This window comes from Petromyzon marinus, chromosome 41 (assembly GCF_048934315.1).
Source record: "Petromyzon marinus isolate PM22_M1 ecotype Great Lakes invasive population chromosome 41, UKy_Petmar_22M1.pri1.0, whole genome shotgun sequence".
NCBI classification, from domain to species: Eukaryota; Metazoa; Chordata; class Hyperoartia; order Petromyzontiformes; family Petromyzontidae; genus Petromyzon; species Petromyzon marinus.
Genome location: NC_133707.1, coordinates 6,089,556 through 6,110,120, shown reverse-complemented (window position 1 = coordinate 6,110,120; position 20,565 = coordinate 6,089,556). Strand labels below are relative to the sequence as shown.

The following is a 20,565-nucleotide window of genomic DNA, read 5'->3' as shown; positions in this document are numbered from 1 at the left end:
TTTTTCTGCTAAGGGAACAGGACAACTTCACCGCATCAAAGGGACGATGGACGGGGCTATGTAGCGTCAAATTTGGGTAAGAACCTCCTTCCCTCAGCCAGGGCATTGAAAATGGGTCGTGGATGGGTATTCCAGCATGACAATGACCCAAAACACACGGCTAAGGCAACAAAGGAGTGGCTCAAGAAGAAGCACATTAAGGTCCTTTAGTGGCCTCGCCAGTCTCCAGACCTTAATCCCATAGAAAATCTGTGGAGGGAGCTGAAGGTTCGAGTTGCCAAACGTCAGCCTCGAAACCTTAATGACTTGGAGAAGATCTGCAAAGAGGAGTGGGACAAAATCCCTCCTGAGATGTGTGCAGACCTGGTGGCCAACTACAAGACACGTCTGACCTCTGTGATTGCCAACAAGGGTTTTGCCACCAAGTACTAAGTCATGTTTTGCAGAGGGGTCAAATACTTATTTCCCTCATTAAAATGCAAATCAATTCATAACATTTTTGACATGCGTTTTTCTGGATTGTTGTTATTCTGTCTCTCACTGTTCAAATAACCTACCGTTATAATTATAGACTGATAATTTATTTGTCAGTGGGCAAACGTACAAAATCAGCAGGGGATCAAATACTTTTTTTCCCTCACTGTATGTTGTCACGCTCGTTTTTACTTTCATCACAACCTCGCGGCCTTTTTAATTGGGCTCCCAAATAATTTCTTGCAAGTTCATTTTTAATTGGAAGTTATAATTACTGCGGAGGTATTTGCCATTATCCAATCATATTTTTTTGGTAAAATGTATTATTAAGTAGCTATCGTCATTCCATTTGTATGTATGTTGAACTTCTTTCGTGCCGCACGTAGCCAATCGTGCTAATCGGATGTGCGATATAATCTGTCTTGTCATACTTAACAAAATACATAATCCCAGTATAGTTGGCTAATTTTAATGAGGACTAGTTATTGTTTATAAGCATGGATTTATTGTTTCTAAATGTGGATTTATTTAGGCATCGGTTTGCCAGTGCTTAGATGAAACGCATTGAATGCTACTCAAGTCAAATGCCCTTTGCACAGTCTACAGAGGGCAGGCAAAATGGTGATTGATAAATATATATTCATCTGCATTATCCAGAAACGGAGTGATCGTAATGTCCCGTGGTCAGAGTTATGAACTGAAGAGGAACAGCTTCGGCACCTCAGGGTTTGACGCCGTGGACACCATCAAATGAGTTACGAGCAGTTTTTGGACGACTCACTCACTCGACAGTTGACGCAGCACCACGAAACTACCTCCGCATTGGCCTAATTCCTCGGTGCATTGTGGGTATTCGACAAGGGGAATGCGACCGACTTGAGAAACTTGAAGAACCCCACTCGCCTCTCCTCCACGCGTGTAACAGATTTGAAGTTTTTCGTGACTGCAATGATCCATACTCTTTGGTTCTTTCGGTAAAGTCACGTAGGTATAAAATGAAATAAATTAAATCACGACGTTTCAGGCTCAACACAAGCGTCCGTCATCACGTGGGGACAACCACAGCAAGCCACAATTGCTGAAGTAGGCAACAGAGTTGCTAGTAACAAGGGGATTATATATCTTCTTTGATTCTTTCGGTAAAGTCACGTAGAATGAGAATAAAGTAAGAAAATAAAATTACAATAAAATTCTCACGACGTTTCGGCCACAACACAAGTAGCCTTCTTCAGAAGAAGGCTACAGTCACGAAAGCTTTAAATCGAAAAGGGATTATATAGAAGAGTGAGGGGGAGGAGCCAGGGATAGTTTGCCTTCATATCCGCAATTCCAGTCTCTTATGCACAGCCCTGCTCATTGCAGTCTCTTGGAAATTGACAGTGCTTCAGTATTCCACCCCCCTCTGACCCACGCCCCCCACCCCCACTCCCTAAATTTACCGTACCTTAGGAGTACCACCCCCTCTGACCCACACCATCTCTATCCCTACCCCCCCCCCCCTCTTCGATATAATCCCATGTTACTATCAGCTCTTTTGCCTACTTCAGAAAGTGTGTCTTGCTGTGGTTGTTCCCACCTGATGACGGACGCTTGTGTTGCGCCCGAAACGTCGTGATTTAATTTATTTTATATTTTATTTTATACCTACGTGACTTTACCGAAAGAACCAAAGAGTGTGGAACAGATTGTCACGGAGATCACTGTGGCCGCGGAATGCCGGGAATTTTCCCTCCGACCATGAGTCTGCGCTCGTTTTTTCAAAAAAATAGTGGCGCCAAACATAATAACAATGATAATTATCATTGTTATGAACGTGCGGCGATTATAATTACCGCACGTTTATTTTTACCCAATAGAAATTGCTTCAGCGTGTGGTGTGAAAGATGCTGAGTTCGCAGTGGTGCAAAAAAACACAACTAATCCACAACAAGCGACGTTCCGGGCAATGGCCCTTCCTCACAGCACTAAGCTGCACAATGAAGAGGTGTTTAGCGTGCTATGGAGAAGGCCTGTTGAGCCGAAACGCTGCATGTTGTTCATGTTTCATTTTAACGCCGCAGTGTTATTGACAAATGCGTTGAGAGTTGTTGTAGTTTTATGCTTCGCATTGATAAAGCCGTCTTTTGAAAGATCCCGCCGAAACCTCCTCTCTCCTTCTTAAGAAACATAAAAAAATGGGTCAAGCAGATAACACAATGGGGCTCCTCCTGCAGGTCACCCGAGGTGTCCCCCTCACCACACAGCCGCCCCCCCCCCCAACGTAATCCCACAGTCTCCCTCTTGACCCTGACCCCCCATCTCCACGTGCCGTGTCCCCCCCTCCCCATAATCCTCTCGAGACACGTGAATGCTCTTTGGCTCTTTCGGCAAAGTCACGTAGAAATAAATAAATAAATAAAACAATAGCATACGACGTTTAGATTGCAACACAAGCAATCATCATCAGGTACAAATGAAAGAGAAAACAAGCCTAGTGAACTTAGCAACATAATGCAGTACAACACAGAGAGCCGGCTAACACAACAGTCAACACCCTACCTGGTTGATTGACGTTCTTCCAAAGATTGCTAAATTTGAGAGAGAGAGACAAAACACAGACAACGGAGACACACAAACAGACACACAAGCAGAGAGAGAGACACACATATGGGCACACAGAGAAACAACGCCTCTGTGTCGAGGCCTTAAATAGAGAGAGGGGGGGGGGGGGGCAGAGCAACAAAAATAAGACCGCACCCGCCTTGCCTGCCTGCACAATCGGCTGCACGGACTCTAAACGCGTACCTCGCCATCGCATTTGGTTGTTGTTGTTTGTTTACAAAATCTGAAACCAGCACGCAGCAGGCATCATCGTGAAAATAAATACCGAGGACTCCATCCGCGTGTACATTTCCCGTGTCCGCGAGTAGCAAGCAAGCAAGCAGCAGCGGCAGGCAAGCAGCAGCAGCAGCAGGAACAGCAGCCACCGCCTCCTCTAGCTTGGCTGCACGCTGCACCCCACTTCTGCGATAGATCACGCGACCTGCCGGGACCTCCCCCGTGACTGCTGCTCGTTCATGCACCGCACGATTACAGCCGAACGCGTCGCGCGATGGATCCAGCTCGGCTCGACACGTGAGCCGAGCCGAGCCCGCGCCTCCGCCAGCTGGGATTCCAAAGGAGCGGCGCGGATGAATCATTCCCGTCGACCCGCAGAACGGTGCTTGGGTGGGCTTAGCCTCGCCGCAGCCGGTGATCACGTGCGCTGCAACCGGTTTACAGGGAGCGCTCCAACTGGTTTACATCGCGCGCAAAACAAAAAAAAACGCAAACAAAATTTGAGACAATGAACCAACGATTCAGCTCATACGCCCTAGGCGATGTTCAATTGGGTTTTTTTGCGTGGGATGGTTGTGCCCGCCCCGTGTCGCTCGGCACGGTTGTCTGACGTTTCTGCTCCACGTGGCCGAACGGGAAGCGATACAACGTGGATAGCCATAGCCGCACCCCCCCCCCCTCTATAGGAGCTAGAGCAACAGCGGAGCGGGGAGAGGGAATAACCTCCTAACCACGTTCTTGGGTGACAAGTTGCTGCGGTCACTATAAATTGCCCCTGGGCCGAAGCAACTCCACGGCGAGGTGAGCGCCGGATAAACTCGCCGTGATTATTTGCCGAGCGCCCGCAGAATTTGGGGGCTCACCTTAAACCTGCTGCCAAGGAAAGGTTTACTTACACGAGCGACGTTGGCGTCTATGAGTTCGCCATTTCAAGCCGCGAAAACGTCGCGTAAACTTGCCAGAATAAATATAATCAATATGCACGTAAGCATTTGGTGAGACCCGCGATTTCATGATCATTATCTTTGCACACTAGTTTTTTTTGGAAACTGGCAACCCACCAAAGACGTCACGTTTGTTTTAATTCTATTTTAACTCGTGATTAAAGCATGGAAACTGGGTACACAATGAACGTGCAGTCAACTCCCGATTGTCTGGGTTAATCGCGGAGGTGGGCTGGGGAGGCCCGGATAATTAAAAATGTAGGTGAATTATGGGGATATAAAACGCTATTTTCTGTGTTCCTGTGTATGCCGGGTGTGGCATTTTTCAAAATAAATCTATTTTTAGTGTCTTTTTTTTTAGTCCAGTAACTGGTTTGCTGGCCAACTGTAGCCACGTGGGTCAGCCGCAGACACCGCGATGAGCGAGGAGCGGCAGTCGGCAACTCGAACCGGTAGCGCACGTGGCGAGCGGCGAACGTCTTCACTCGCACGGTTCATCTCAAACGCGGATTATCCGCCCACGCGAAATCCAGCCTTAGCCGCCAACACATCGTAAATACAAAGGTGGCGACGTTGATATCGGAACAAAAAACAACATCTTGCACGTGCTCTTCGAATTTAAATGACAAACAGGAGTGTTTGTCTCGCCGACAAACTGGACGTGTAGCGAGCAGTGTCGCATTATCGTGAGACGGGACCGGCACTTTCAAGGGCCACGCGCTAAATGCTTCAAATCTATCAATTTCGGTTCAGTGATTCTGCACTTGCTCTACTACTATAGTACAATACTGACTTAATTTTTTTTAACGAACGACTGGATGTTTAAGGTTCGCTATTTGTCGTATTATCTGGCCGTATAGCAAATGAAAAATACACTTACTTTACTTTGCAAGTAAAAAAATGCGTTTTAATATTTATGTTTTTTTCTTAATTTAGGGCCACTTTATAACATATGCTACAGGCCCCACACTAGCTTAATCCGGCACTGGTAACGACGGATCATTTATAGTAATTTCTTATCCTATTTCGATGATGCATGCATCGGATCACACGTGTACATATCAACATTTTTTGATTTGTAAAGTTACCAAACGACCCACGTGCGAGGATTACCGCTGCCGAAAAATTTAGAAATGGGGGGGGGGGGCATCGCTTGGGAAAGCCTTCATCCAGCAGTGGATTGACCATGGCTGATGATAATGACGACGATACAAGGTCATCTTGAAAATTAGCCTTGAGACGTTTTATTTTCCCATTTCTGAGGCCTGAACACATGGACAACAAAAGCATACTGGTTGGAGCAAGCTTCGGCAGGGCTGCGAATGTTGTACTTGTGACAATATGGGTCTCTAAGTGTGAACTCTACACCACCAATGGATCTGTGTTTGCCCCCCCCGCCCCCCCAGTGAATCCAGCAAAATCACGCTGGCCATGCTGCGATAGCTCTTTCGTAGCCTTGTCGGCTATACATCATCGAGATGACATCTCCAACAAGCCCGCTTTTGAAGAGCTCGCACACTTTACACAGCGTTTGTTAATTTTCCACATTTTATAAAATAGCTCCATCACGGCTCAAATGACAGGCTGCCAGAGAGCGAGAGAGAGCGTAGGCCATAAATGGCTTCGTGATTTCTTATCATCAGGCAAAGTGATGGATACGGCAGTCGGTGAAACGAATGCTTCCATATCTGTGATTGATCAATTAGGGTACTCGCGCTGATTAATTCGCTATCTCTGTTCCAGCGGCGCTAGTTAAAGGTTGGTTTTAGTTCCTATTGATTAGCGTCAGGAGGAGCGTCCAAAAAGTGCAATTGAAATAAATGGCAAATTGTTTTCGTGTATTGTTCAAAAAAATAATCACGCGTCAACATGCGCATGAAAAGCTCCGAACCTGACTTTTGCCGAACAATTTTTACACGGGCGATCACGTGGCCTGAAAATAAAAAATAAATACCAGCCGGAAGCCGATAGAAACATTCGCACAGCAGAAGCCAAATTAATTTTAATTAGACACTCGCACTCTCCGTGGCTCTTAATTGCGCCATGGTTGGCGAAATAAAAAAAAAAAGATAAAACGTTGCAAAGACAATTTGCTACGTTGCAAAAAAATTTAACAGTTCTGGCCCGAAATGTCATTATGACACATCAGAAGATTTGAAAATTAATTTCATAGAATGTAACGATGGGCTTGGCAAACAACACAAAAAAACCCAGGGACCGTGAGCCAAATGTGGGTAGAATAAAAAAAAAGGCGATGGCATAGGACCCATCGGGAATGTAAACTATAATTTTCTTATGCTGCGCCTTTGCGAATGTCTGTCAGCGAGGGGGAGTCGTTTAGTGATTGAAATGCAAAGCGCTGAGTTTGACTTATTGGGTCCCGTGAGCAGCCAGTGATCAACTCCGTGGCATTTTGTCGCTACATTTAACATTTCTCCTTTGCGAGCCCAGCACAGGTAGGTTGCTTGCATCAAGGGTCCTGATTCCACGGGGGCAAGAGGCAGTGACATACACGCGCCACGCAGTGCCGTGATGTTAACTATCTCGCCTGGTATACAGGATGTCATGTATGTACGTTGAACTTCTTTCGCACCGTACGTAACCAACCGTGCTAAGCATGGGTTCAACCCCGACCCTGATGCCTGTTAATTTGGAATTTGCATGTCTCTCCCTCTCCCCGTGGTCGCGTGGATTTTTCTCCGAGCCCTCTGTTGTTTTTACCCCCTTCACAATTAGAATCAACATCACGCGTTTAGAGCATTCGGCTGCTGTTCATTTCTACGTAATAAGCCACGTCGTTGAGCTATCATTTATGATGGCCAGGTCGCTTCTGACATAGAGCTACATAGCTCAATGGGCCTTCCTTGGTCACATTACAATTGTTTAGAATAAACAATTCAATAATAGGGGTTTTCCCCTTTTTTCTGGCAACAAAACTGAAACCTTTTAACAAGGATTCATGTCTGCATTAACCACAATACCTGCAGTCAAAATGCAAACAACAAAAAACATACTACGATAATATATGTGGCATTGTCCTTGAAACTGATTGGTTCACACCAAGGGACGGCTTTCTTTTGAGCCTCGACCCAATTGGTGCTCGACGAGATGACGCCAAAAGGCGTCACACAGCTCAAAGTACTGGCAAAGGAGATCTAATGATGAAAATAAACAATTCGTTTTAGAGTTAAACCCCAACCGATTCTCGACACACTCTCGCCCCTTTCACCAACCCCACACTGACCAATGTGGTGAAGTATGGTCAAACAACCTCTGGGGGCGAGGGGGGGAGCTTCGTTCAACAATGAATTGACAAAGGGTGGTAAACAACTTTTTATTTTATTGTTACCCAAGTGTGACGAGACAATGGTTTGGCATAAAAACACAAGTGGAGGAAGCTGAAATTAAATGTGGATCGTAGAGTAAAAGTCACAATTGTACAAAATAGAATATCAGACGTGAGAGTTCATGCTTTTGAGACCAAATGAGTAATGCTAATGGGGTTGGAAGGACATTATACCGAACACCTGTTTCATCTGACAGCTGGAAATCACTTTTCTCAACAGAAAAAAATATCAACGGATAATAACAATGAATATAGGCAGGGATTCATTTTCTCTGGGTCGGCGTTCCGGAAAATATCCCTGCATCCGGCGCAACCACATCCAGTATATCCACCTCGCTATGGCTGTGGGTCCAAATCACGTGTCATCATCCACTGCGGTCTATCTCAGCGAGCCGGAACATATTCGGCGAGAATCGCAGGAGTCCCGGGTGGAAGTTTGCATTGCACTCAGTTTCATAGAAGAGCGTAAACAAATAACAATAACGACAACAACAAAGACCCAAACGCATTTCCTTCCCGTCTCTCTCGGTCTCTCGGTCGCTCAGCGTGCCAACCTGTGCCTGCACACGAGCACGGCGAGGCATCGTCGATCGCCGCCGTTTCAGTTTCCGACGAACATCGACCGCGTAGCCCCGCACGCACGCGGCCACCGCGACCACTCCACGCCGTCACGGCGACGGGAAGGCATCGTCCACAATGTCGCACCGCCGTGGTGTTTCTCTCTCTCTCTTTCTCTCTCTCTTTCTCTTGATCTATCCGTGTCAAAAAAGTACACGGCTGGATGTTTACCCCCCCCACCCCGCTCTATTCTTTTGAGGCGCATTCTCCCCTTGTGAACAAAGTGTGGGACTCCCCCCCCCCCATCTTCCAGCCACGCGCTCCGCCCTTGCACCCCGACTTGATATTGTATCCATCCGCTCACCGCCCTCCCGTTTTACTCCTATTTATTACCAAGAAAAGTTGTAAAAAACAAACCAACAAACATGAATTGTGGAAGCTGGATATATAGTGCACCCCTTGGGAACAAGGCCAGCAGTGTGCTTATATCCGAAGTAGCGTGCTTGTATCAGAAGTTACCCTTCACCATCATCAGTATAATGTTAAGCACGTGTTGCCCATATCGATTTATTTGGCGATACTGCATTGGCAGTGGTGCATTAGCACAAACAGCAAATAGTTATCTCTTGAAAAAGAACAAGTATATAACAGGCGACGTTTAAGGTAATTACCCTTCTTCACGGTGCATAGAGAGGCCACTTAGGCCTCTCACAGTGAGGGAAAAAAGTATTTGATCCCCTGCTGATTTTGTACGTTTGCCCACTGACAAAGAAATGATCAGTCTATAATTTTAATGGTAGGATAATTTGAACAGTGAGAGACACAATAACAACAAAATCCAGAAAAACGCATGTCAAAAATGTTATAAATTTGTTTGCATTTCAATGAGGGAAATAAGTATTTGACCCCCTCTCAATCAGAAAGATTTCTGGCTTCCAGGTGTCTTTTATACAGGTAACGAGCTGAGATTAGGAGCACACTCTTAAAGGGACTGCTCTAATCTCAGCTTGTTACCTCTATAAGTCACCTGTCCACAGAAGCAATCAATCAATCAGATACCAAACTCTCCACCATGGCCAAGACCAAAGAGCTCTCCAAGGATGTCAGGGACAAGATTGTAGACCTACACAAGGCTGGAATGGGCTACAAGACCATTGCCAAGCAGCTTGGTGAGGTGACAGCAGTTGGTGCGATTCTTCGCAAAAGGAAGAAACACAAAATAACTGTAAATCTCCCTCGGCCTGGGGCTCCATGCAAGATCTCACCTCGTGGAGTTGCAATGATCACGAGAACGGTGAGGAATCAGCCCAGAACTACACGGGAGGATCTTGTCAATGATCTCAAGGCAGCTGGGACCATAGTCACCAAGAAAACAATTGGTAACACACTAAGCCGTGAAGGACTGAAATCCTGCAGCGCCCGCAAGGTCCCCCTGCTCAAAAAAGCACATATATACATGCCCATCTGAAGTTTGCCAATGAACATCTGAATGATTCAGAGGACAACTGGGTGAAAGTGTTGTGGTCAGATGAGACCAAAATGGAGCTCTTTGGCATCAACTCAACTCGCCGTGTTTGGAGGAGGAGGAATGCTGCCTATGACCCCAAGAACGCCATCCCCACCGTCAAACATCGAGGTGGAAACATTATGCTTTGGGGGTGTTTTTCTGCTAAGGGGACAGGACAACTTCATCGCATCAAAGGGACGATGGACGGGGCCATGTACCGTCAAATCTTGGGTGAGAACCTCCTTCCCTCAGCCAGGGCATTGAAAATGGGTCGTGGATGGGTATTCCAGCATGACATTGACCCAAAACACACGGCCAATGCAACAAAGGAGTGGCTCAAGAAGAAGCACATTAAGGTCCTGGAGTGGCCTAGCCAGTCTCCAGACCTTAATCTCATAGAAAATCTGTGGAGGGAGGTGAAGGTTCGAGTTGCCAAACGTCATCCTCGAAACCTTGACTTGGAGAAGATCTGCAAAGAGGAGTGGGACAAAATCCCTCCTGAGATGTGTGAAAACCTGGTGGCCAACTACAAGAAACGTCTGACCTCTGTGATTGCCAACAAGGGTTTTGCCACCAAGTACTAAGTCATGTTTTGCAGAGGGGTCAAATACTCATTTCCCTCATTAAAACATGCGTTTTTCTGGATTTTTTGTTGTTATTCCGTCTCTCACTGTTCAAATAAACCTACCATTAAAATTATAGACAGATAATTTCTTTGTCAGTGGGCAAACGTACAACATCAGCAGAGGATCAAATACTTTTTTCCCTCACTGTACATCAGAGCTGTGCTTAGACACGGTGTGCTTATATGCGGATTCTTATGTATTCGTCCACTTAAACACTATCACCACATCATATCAGGATTACAGTTCGTAATACAGTGTTACGGTTAAAAAAAGAACGTGGCAACGAAAGGGCTGGAGCTGTAAACAAGACGAGGTTGTGATGGGTGGGACACGTGTGCAGGGTGGTGGAGGGCAAGCAACCCCTTATGGACATTGGAGTGGCACGCAGAGGGAACACCGAACGTCAGATGCTGGTGATGGTGAGATCGTTAGAGTTAGGGAAGGTCAGTAGGTCATTGCGGTCAATGACGCTGCCGTCACAACACCTCGCCATCGCTTCATTGCTTTGATGTCTGCCGGCTGAGTCGCCCTCGAAAGAGAGCGTCTAGGCTCAAAGCGCTTTACTTGCCGGAAACAAAACCTCTGATTCTCATTTATTCTCGTAGAAGCCACGGAGTGGAAACGTCACCACCCGCCTTCCAAGACGTACCCTCTCAGCATCAACACCGTGGTTCGCCTTCAGGTCGTTTCCCCTTTGTCAGTGAGGTTGACAACCGGGCTGATGATCTGCAGGCAAGTTGGTGGCGGTGCCGGTGGTGGTAATGAGACTGCATGAGGGGCCCTTGAAGGCCGTGTTGGCCGCGTGACACCTCGAGGCCTCAAATGTCAAGTGTCCACTCTGAAATAACGAAGTGACGTGAGAGCTGTGGTGCCATCAATGGCAACGGTGACCTCTTGACCTGAACTTTGTTTTTTTGTACGCGCACATTATAACGTGTTAATAATGATTAGCGCCGTACGTCCGGGTAACAATTGGGGATGAAATAGTGGAGCGCTATTCGCGTTCCGAATGGCTGGCAGGTACGTTGGCAATGGGGAATCACAACAACCAAAAAAAAACTTGGGACGATCGTGAACATTGGTGGCACGGCAACGTCTGTCTGTCCAATATAGCCATCTGTCCGTCTGCCGGTCCGTCTGTCCAACCGTCAGTGCATAATTTTACAATTCCATCCGTCCAAGTGACACATTGCTATGAATTGCTTGGCACGGGCTGGTTCACTATCGCAGAGTTGAGTGGCGACTGTTGGCAAAAAGCACAGCTCCATCACTTCAGCGATACGAGCTAAACAAACGGAGACAAGCTGCACTTTCAGCATATCAGCTGTGTGGGCCATACACACAACGGTGCGACCATCCCCGTACGGCAAAATAGATCGCTGGGGGCAAGTGTTGTTAGCGAGCACTTACTGAGACCGGTGCAGCATACCAAGGGGGCGGTGTTGCAGGCACCATGCCCAGCCACCTTAAACTCCCCAGTGCTGAAGCTTACACACCGCACCAGGTACTCATTTGAAGCCGAGACCATCCCGAGAAGAGACCCAAGGTCTGGTTCAGATGTCTCTTCTACACTGATCTTAGCCGTGGCCCGGAATCAAACGTGAGTATTTTCGGATTCGTCGCACACACGCTTGCAACTACACACACACCCACGCAACAAAGACAACGACCCCCCGTATAGCCTTAACAAACTGTAGGAGCAAGTGCCGTTAGCGAGTAGCTATGAAGGGCGGCACGGCACACGAGGGGGTGGGTTGCCAGCACCACGCCCGGCCGCCTTTGTCTCCCCAGTGGTGATGTTTTCACAACGCACCAGGTACTCATTTGAGGGTTGAGTCGACCTAGGGGAGGCCCAGGACCGGATCAGATAATCAGCACTGGTGTCAGCCGTGAGCGGGAATCTAACTCAGGCCGCCGGATTCGTAGCACAGCGTACTAACCACTACACCCACCGCTCCCCACGCACACACACACACACGCACAGACACACACGACAAATCGTGGAGTGCCCAATTCCATCTTTTCTCCGTCAGCTCCCTCTCTGAGCACACACTGCAGACGGACAACAGGGGAGGCGCCCAGTAAAACACCCACCCACGGAACCTTACCAGCGACATTGCATTCATTTCCTCTGTTGATTGCACACGCTTCCCGAACTCGTTTCTCTGCCCTCCCCACCTCTCTGCCAATGCTTGCCGGGCCTTAATTGTTGGCAATACATTCTTATCCAGTGTCCAAGAGGTAATGCTGCTGCGAGTATACAATGAACAGCACCGCATGCACGTGTTAAATTATTACGTAATTAAATACATCAAATTTTTTTTATTCTAAAGCGCAGCCATAACTCGTAAGTATTTTCATTTAATTAACTTACAGCAATAAGAATGTATATTATATCTCGAAGCAAACAGTTTGTAAGATACGAATGAAATTAACCGCACTAAACATTTTCAAGTGTTCCGTTACATCTATTTTCAGTCCTCCTTGTGAAATTGGTCGACTCCATATTTTGGCCAATTATCACCACATCCACTCAGATCACTTAATTGGGAAAAACCAAAGAGGCGTCATTAAAAAGCAGGCTCCCGCCTGCAGCGTCTAGCTAATTGTGCGGGTTAGAGTGGGGTTAAATTACGCAGAGCCCGCTAATGTAAAATCTCCCATTCATTTGTATCCGCTCAACCCAAACGCATTTTACATTAAGCCATGCGTGCTGCGCTAATATGAGCGGATTACAAAGCAAAGGGGGGACGAAGTGGGGCGGGGGGCAGGGAACGCGGCGCCATCTGACGATTGGTGGGGGGGGGGGGCACTGTTCCGGCTCTATCCCCCTCTCGTTTACGAATTCAAACGGTCGCCCCGCTCACGACCGCGGCTTCGGCAGCCGCGACTGGGGCCCGGTGGCTCTCCGCCCGTGCCGGGGCACGGGCCCCGGCACGGGCCCCGGTCGCGCGCTGCCCTCCGCCCCCCGGTGCGTCTCCGCGTCGCCGCGGCCGGCGCCCGCCGACGGCACCGCGTGCTGGCCCCACGCGCCGCCCGGCGCCCCGGGGGCGGCCGGGAAAGCCCCGGCATCCTCCCGCGTGCCGGGCGGCCCCGGGGGCGGCCCGCGCTCGCCCGCGAGCGCCGCCGGGCGGTGCGTCTGCCGACCGGGGATCGCGGCGACCGGCGCGGCGGGGTGACCGGGGAGGGCCCCCGCCACCCCGGGCGGGACCCCGGGCGCGTCCCACGCGAGCGGCCTCGGCCGCACGGCCACGGACGGCGCGGCGGCGTCGGGGGGGTCCCCGCGTCGGGGCCGCTCGTCCCCGGAGACGAACGGCGCCCGGGGTTCGTCGACGGGCGGCGGTCCGGGGGGAGCCCGCGCGTGCCCGTGGCCCCGGTGGCCGTGCTGCGGCCAGGGCGGCCGGCACGCGCGGTGCTGCGCGACCGTGAAGCGGCCCGAGGGGCGGCCGGCGACGGGGGGCGCGTCGCCAACGCCGTCGCCCCCGTCGATGCGCAGCTTGGCGCTGAGGAGGGCGCTCGGCTCGTCCTCGCGGCAAGCGGCCTCCCGGGCGCCCTCGGCGGCGCGGGGCGGGGCGGCACCGTTGGCGTCACTGGGGTCCCCGGTGAGCGCCGGCCTTTGCGGATTTCCAGTCGCGCTGCTGCCCTGAGCACTGGGAGGAGGCGATGGTTTGAGCTGCGGGGCGTCCATGCGCGTGCGTGCAGGGAAGTTTGTGAGAAGTCACAAAGCGAAAAGAGAGAAAACAGAACACATGAGTTGGACACGCACCAGACAAGATCATCTTTTATCACGGAATGTGGCTGTGCGAATGGTGTCACGGGATCTTCAAAGTCGACTGTAAAGCAGACGGCGCGAATTTGCACGGTTAATACGCCCGCAGTGTTAATCAGCGCGGCCGCTGGATTCGAACCACGAACCTGTGCAACAACAATCGGTGGACGTGCTACCACTGGGCCGTGTCGCAGCCCGCGCCGTCACGTTGACCTGTCACGATTCGATTTCAACATTGACCCTTTCCCGTAACAAGTTCGCGTGCCTGTTTTATTAAACGTAATCAGAATCAGACTCTTTTAATAATCCTGGAGGAATCCGGTGAGCATTAAAACTCTTCTTCACAGATGTCCAGCTGGGGCAGGTCAGAAAGTTACAACAACAAACAGTACAAAAACATGATTGGAGTACAAAGTATTGGAAAGTTAAGCACATCGTAAAAAAAAATAACAACGTAACTCTCGTACTGGTAGACCCAGACCACACCTTTGACTTGCACTTTCCCACAACGAGAGTGGAGAAAGAGCGAAACAAAACAGCGGACGATAAACACGCCGAAACGGAACATCGTGAGTTACCGCCGAAACAAAAAAAAAGATGCAGACGTGCGGACACACCGGTCTCAATTCGGGACGATGAACACTGCACGCAATCCCGGCTCCTGCTTATCTGATAAAAGCGCAACGGAGGGAAAACAAACCGGGCCCTAAGAGAAAGCAAGCGCGTAAATCTGACAATGCCGACGCAGCGAACGAACGGCACCGGAGTAAAAAAAAACAAACTAATTATCTTTATCCCCTTTTATCAGCATCCGCAAATCATATTTACAAAGTGAGGACGAAAAAGGCGCGCAGCAGGTCCCCCGCTTTGCGTGTAAGCAACGTCCTCGGGCGCTGGCCAAGATGGCAGCGGTGGCGCCCTTCCACGTTCCTCCGCACTCGAATAACTATCTCGAGTTTGTACGCCGTGAAAATAATCTGTCGTTTTTTCGCTTTCGTTACCTTTTCGTCACGTGGACCTCCAAACCTGCCGACGGGTCCTGGGCTGCCGTCGTTGCGGCAGCGCTGCTGGGCTCAACAGTGGCCTTACCGGCCGAAATAATGAAGTCCGAGTCGATGAGTCTATGCGTAACTCTATCAGTCTCCGTGTACTTTTACGGGTCTCCACGGGTCTCCGTGTAACTCTTTCTAAACGCGATGTCCGGTAACTCCCTCCCTACTGCCGCCAAAAACCGGGCTGCGGTCGCCGCCCTTGTAAAAGAGCTGTTTAGCTCAATGGGGCCTTACCAGCTGCAATAAAAAAAGCCTAAGTCGGGGGATAAAATTGGCCGGGAAGGCACAAAGCGTATCGATAGCCCATCCCAAACACCGTGATCCGAGGTGCAGTCGCACCAGCCCCCGAGATTACTGCGCCGGCCGCGTGCGCTGGCGCATCGATTCCGCCACGGGGAGATAACTCCCACGGGTTTTAATCCCGCAGAGCGGCTGGAAGTAAGAAAAAGGTTGCACACGGAAGAAGACAAACTGATGGTGACGGCGACGATGACAATGCGGGCAGTGACGAGAAGGAAACTGTGCACTACTTGGACACGTGTGTATGATGGACAACGGCAGGGTGATTAAAAGTGTCTTGTGTACGGGGAAAAACGTAAGGGGCCGAAAAAAGAGGAGGACCTAACAGAGAATGGCTTGACTACGACACAAGAAGAGATCGTTGCCAACACTTGAGCCATACCCGGCGCAAGACAGAGGAACGTGGAAACAAATAACGAGATGTGCAGTGGACACTTCCTACGGGCTATCTGCCCGGGCCACGGATGTGCCATCTTAGCCGTGTACATCCACTGCTGGATGAGGGCCCCTACATGTCAGTCCGCGTCGCAGGGGAGGGGGCTGTTTGAGCGTACTTCACCACGCTGGTTTGGTGAGGGTTGGTGCACGGGGGAAGGGGCCCAGAACTGGCGAACTTGGTGACAGTGGGAATTGTGGATGTGAAGGCATAGAAAGCAAAGCAGAGTACAGTACAACGATGGGTTTTTCTGCACTGCCCTCTGAGAGACATGTTGTGAGGAGGTCTTCATCCAGCAGTGGATTGACAAAAGGCCTTTTTATTTATTTGTTTTATCCATTTATAGTAGTGCAATAAAAACAACATGTTTGAGAATTTCATATTCTTAACAACAATAAACATGCTTGACTCAGGACCATCCAAAGTAAGTAAATATTCACTTTTCTCAAGCGCTTTTGGTCATTCTGGGTTGAAGGGAGGTCCCAGGACCAGTTCCGATATCAGTCGGTAGTGTGACGTTTGCCATGGATGCGAATCAAACCAAGTTCACTGGGTTCACAGTGCAGTACGCGAACCACTTGCATCAATACACCCTCTCACTTAAATAGCATTGGTGAGAGCAATCTGTTTAAATCAAAAGCATAATGTAATTTATGTTTATACTTGGATCATCATGATGGTCATTACCTTTCACGATTTACTCGAGTCGATCTAAAGCATCATTAGGTGGTAAGTTAATTTGCAGATGTTAGGGTATATCCCACATTGCATCATTTGTATATATCCATAAGGCTGCAATCAAAAATCAAATGTTGTGAGTATGAATTCTAGCTTTGAAGCTTTCGTGACTGCAAGGATTCATACTCTTTGGTTTTTTCGGTAAAGTCACGTAGGTAAAATAAAATAAATCACGACGTTTCGGAGGCAACACCAAGATTCAGTCTTCAGGTGGAAACCGTCACAGCAAAAATTGCTGTATCAAGTGAAGAGAGCTCTAAGATACCCGAGATTATATACATGGTAGATTATATTTATGGGTTTGTCCGGAAACCATGACAAGTTAATCATTTACAGGCATTATTACCATTCCATCAGCTACATGCATGAAAGCATCATGAAAGAGAGAGAGAGAGAGCAAACCGCCCTTTGAACAAAAAAAATCTGAAAAATTACATCGCATACTCATCGCTGGTGCAGGTACAAATAAATAAATTGCCATCACCATAATTTCCATAGCTGCTTTAAAAAAAAAAAACATTAAGAGAGTGAGTAAAATTTATCCTTTAAAATGTTCCCCTGGGGGAGATGTTTTAAACGAAGGCTTAAAATACGTAAAAAAAAAAAGCTAAACGAGACCAACATTCGGCCGCTCGCACACTGCCCCGTCTGCTCGATCGCCGTCTGCGACACCCCCGTTACTGACAAGCGCCAGGCTCGTGAAGATCCCGGAGGCAGGGGGTCTTATGGAGATTCCGCGGCATAAATATGAAACGGCGAAGAGAAAGATGGGATGGGCGAGCTTAGCGGTCGAGCCTTTCGGATGCGCTTCTGCGGGCGTCTGGAACGTTCCTTCCTTCTGATATGAGGACGCCACTGAGAGCCACGCACTTTGAAATCTACACTGAAAAACTCATTTCAGTAGAACTGCTTTTTGTGTTTGGTTTGCTGTCCTTCCACCGCAACTCCGGTTGACTACGTACGGTGCGAAAGAAGTTCAACACACATACATAACTTCAGTCACACGCTCATGAATCCAGTTTGATCTTAGGTTTTTAAACACATCTCCACGGCGTACCACGTGTGTGTGTGTGTGTTTTGTTTAGGAGTTGAATGTGGGAATCCCGAGTGAAATTACGCGATTGTCGTAGATAGCGTGTGAAGGATGAGTGTCACTCTGCGGTACACATCAGAGTGGTTGGTTTCGCAACGGTATACCACGTGGCGTAAATGTGACACAAAAATTATTTGGAACTGCTTTTTGTGTTTAGTTTGTTGTCCTTTCCCCGCACCTTCGATTAGCACAGTTGGCTACATACGGCGCGAAAGAAGTTCAACGTACAGTAAAACCTTGGATTGCGAGCATAATTCGTTCCGGAAACGTGTTGTAATCCAAAGCACTCGTATATCAAAGCACTCGTATATCAGTTGTTGATCACGTGACGCTCGGCAGACAAAGCGTATACGTGCTACTCGTATTGCAAGACCTCGCTCGTTTATCAAATTAATACTTATTTAAATTTTTTGCTCGTCTTGCAAAACACTCGCAGACCAAGTTACTCGCAATCCAAGGTTTTACTGTACATACATGTGTAGGGGTCTGAAAGCGACTGAACGCTGTGCGACTGTGACGATGAAGTCCGATGTAAAGAGTGCTTTGTGCGGGGAAGTTTCTCCGGTTGGCTCCGATGGGTAGGTGGGGGGGTGCTGTAGAGCGGTGTCAGAGATGCGTAGCCGCCACCGCTAACATGAGGAGGAGGTTTGATGAATCTGGGATTTGGGCCACCCGTGATTAAGCGAAGCCCTTCAAGTGTAGCGAGAGCTGATGGGCGCAGCCCGGTCTCGAGTGACCGCGTTTAAGAAATTACACATTAAATTTTGACGCAACTCAGTTGACGTGAAAATGGATGTACGGCGTCGTACATTGTGCTCTCTAATAGCAGTTACAATGTACGCGATGTGACATTTGGTTGTTCACCTTGGAAGATGCCAGCTCTTGAGATATTAACATTTTGGTTTGATTAGCATGACGAACACTCTTTGCTGGGCATATAAAAAGTGTGGTCCGATTGTGGATTGAAGAAAGTAGTTCTGTAATATCATATTTTGGTAGCAATCTCTGTAACGGGTTGGTAACAGGGTGGGTGCACTGCTAGCTGCAAGAGTTCCAAAATGAAAAATATTTTTTCCCATGACATGATGTTGGATTAAAATTATGAGGAAAATTCCAGCAATTAGAGTCTTCTGCATGCCCTAACCTTTCAATCTCTACGTTGCTTCTCTGTTTTATGTCGTCACTTTCTCCGTCTGACGATGAAATTAATTCCAATCGTTCACATCCTTCCCTCGACATGGTCATAATTTACCACAAAATTGCAGCAGGGCATGTGAGAATACCTGCTCACGGAGAAGAGATGTAACTCAATAATAACAATAATTACCCATATAGCCCTCAACCGGATGATCTTTAAAGGCCCATTCAAAACACAAGGGTAACTCGCCGAAAAATAAAAGCGGCTAATCTAAAACGTACGCATGTAAAGTGACCGACGGCATTTGACAACCCACGGGGGTGTTTGCTGCTGCTCAGAGACAGCAGGAAGGCACGGCTCCCATCATGCCTTGCGTACCACCTGTCATGTGACCACCGCATTGCATGTACGATGGCCCTCAGCCTCGTCGAAGCCGCCAGCCTTGCCAAAAAGAGCTGAACACGTGGCCGAGTTGTCGTTTGGCCGGGTGGCTTAAAGACAATCGCATGGCGGGAGGCACTCGACTTTCCTGCTGTGTGCAAGCAGCACACCCGGTGGGCACTGTTCCAATCTCATCTTCTCCGATGCATTGAGGTTATTTAAAATTATTTTTGTGCTATAAGTATCCAAATGATGGGCCAACTTAGTTGAGCTATTATCGGTGGCCAGGTTGCTTCTGAAAAATAAGTTGGTAACTCAGTGGGCTTTTCCTGGTAGGATGGGGATGGTTTTATTTGTTTGTGTTTGGGTGATTTGTTGACCTTTCTTGTACTTTGCACGACTATCATGTTTTATTTTTTGCGACGTTCTTACCTGCCCCTACTGGACATCTGTGAAAAAGAGCTTGATAGCCCATAGGATTCCTCCTGTACAAATACATATTCTGATTCTCAATGACTGGGTGGAAGTTTAATCACTAACAAATGAAATGTGCGTTCCCACGTCTCCTGGTGCCGATGGGGGACAGAAGAATCCATGAGAAGGGAGCCAGATGCCAGCGGGTGGACGGGTCCACTGAACGGAATGCTCCGTCGAGTGGACAGGAGTTGTGAAAGAAGTCAGGATGTATGTTGAACGTCATTCGCACCGTGCGTAGCCAACCGTGCTAATCAAAGGTGCGGGGGAAGGACAACGAACTAAACACAAGAAGCAATTTTAAGGAAATGAGTTTTAAATCTAGATGATTTAAAAGTGCATAGCTCCAGTGGCTTCCCAATATCGGAAGAGCGTTCCAGACGGCCGCAGAAGCACATCCGAAAGCATGCGATGCAGCGACTGTCTTTGTTCGACGGCTAGCCAAAAGCCGCTGCAAGTCAGAATCAATTTTTATTTATACTGCGCTTACGGGGGGGTGGGGGAGCGGGGGGCAGATTCCGGCCTTCGTGGCTTCGTGGCTCTCACACGGGAGTTCGTATCTCCACGCAAATCAGTGGCACTGAAACAGCGCGGCCCAAAGGAGGGCATTTGATAGGTTCCATCAAACGGCACAACAATCACACGCATCACAGCGATTCGGCGCAGCGTGCTCTCGATACTGATACGGCACTTCAAACTGTCCATCCTTTTCCCTCTGTCCAGAGAAACCTTGGGTTTATGTGACACAAAAGCTCACTGACCCCCCCACCCAATCCCCTCCCCCCACCGTCTCCCCCCCCCCCAACCCCACCCGATTTTCTCGAGGCGCTCTATGCGATGGCGCTGCTGCGGGGCGATGGTCCGCGCCGTGGAATTGCAAACCAGGGGTCGAAGGTTCAATCCCAACCCCTG

General features: G+C 48.7%; 2 protein-coding genes across 6 annotated transcripts in view; both read right to left on the bottom strand.

Annotated features, from left to right (window-relative positions):
- The window catches only part of LOC116951086 (glutamate receptor ionotropic, delta-1-like), a 292,747-nt gene extending 289,083 nt beyond the window's left edge, over positions 1–3,664 (bottom strand). The window contains exon 1 of the mRNA XM_076073276.1: positions 3,341–3,664. The gene's annotated coding sequence lies outside the window, so the exon portion shown is untranslated. The remainder of the gene's footprint in view (positions 1–3,340) is intronic.
- Positions 3,665–7,555: 3,891 nt separating this feature from the next.
- LOC116951005 (uncharacterized) overlaps positions 7,556–20,565 on the bottom strand; it is a 376,180-nt gene continuing 363,170 nt past the window's right edge. For 4 of the 5 annotated variants that reach the window (XM_076073279.1, XM_076073278.1, XM_076073280.1 and 1 more), the window contains one exon: positions 7,556–13,945. In XM_076073279.1, the coding sequence (XP_075929394.1) occupies positions 13,136–13,945 (810 nt within the window). In that variant the 3' untranslated portion in view covers positions 7,556–13,135. The remainder of the gene's footprint in view (positions 13,946–20,565) is intronic. The other variant, XM_076073281.1, reaches the window with a different exon arrangement.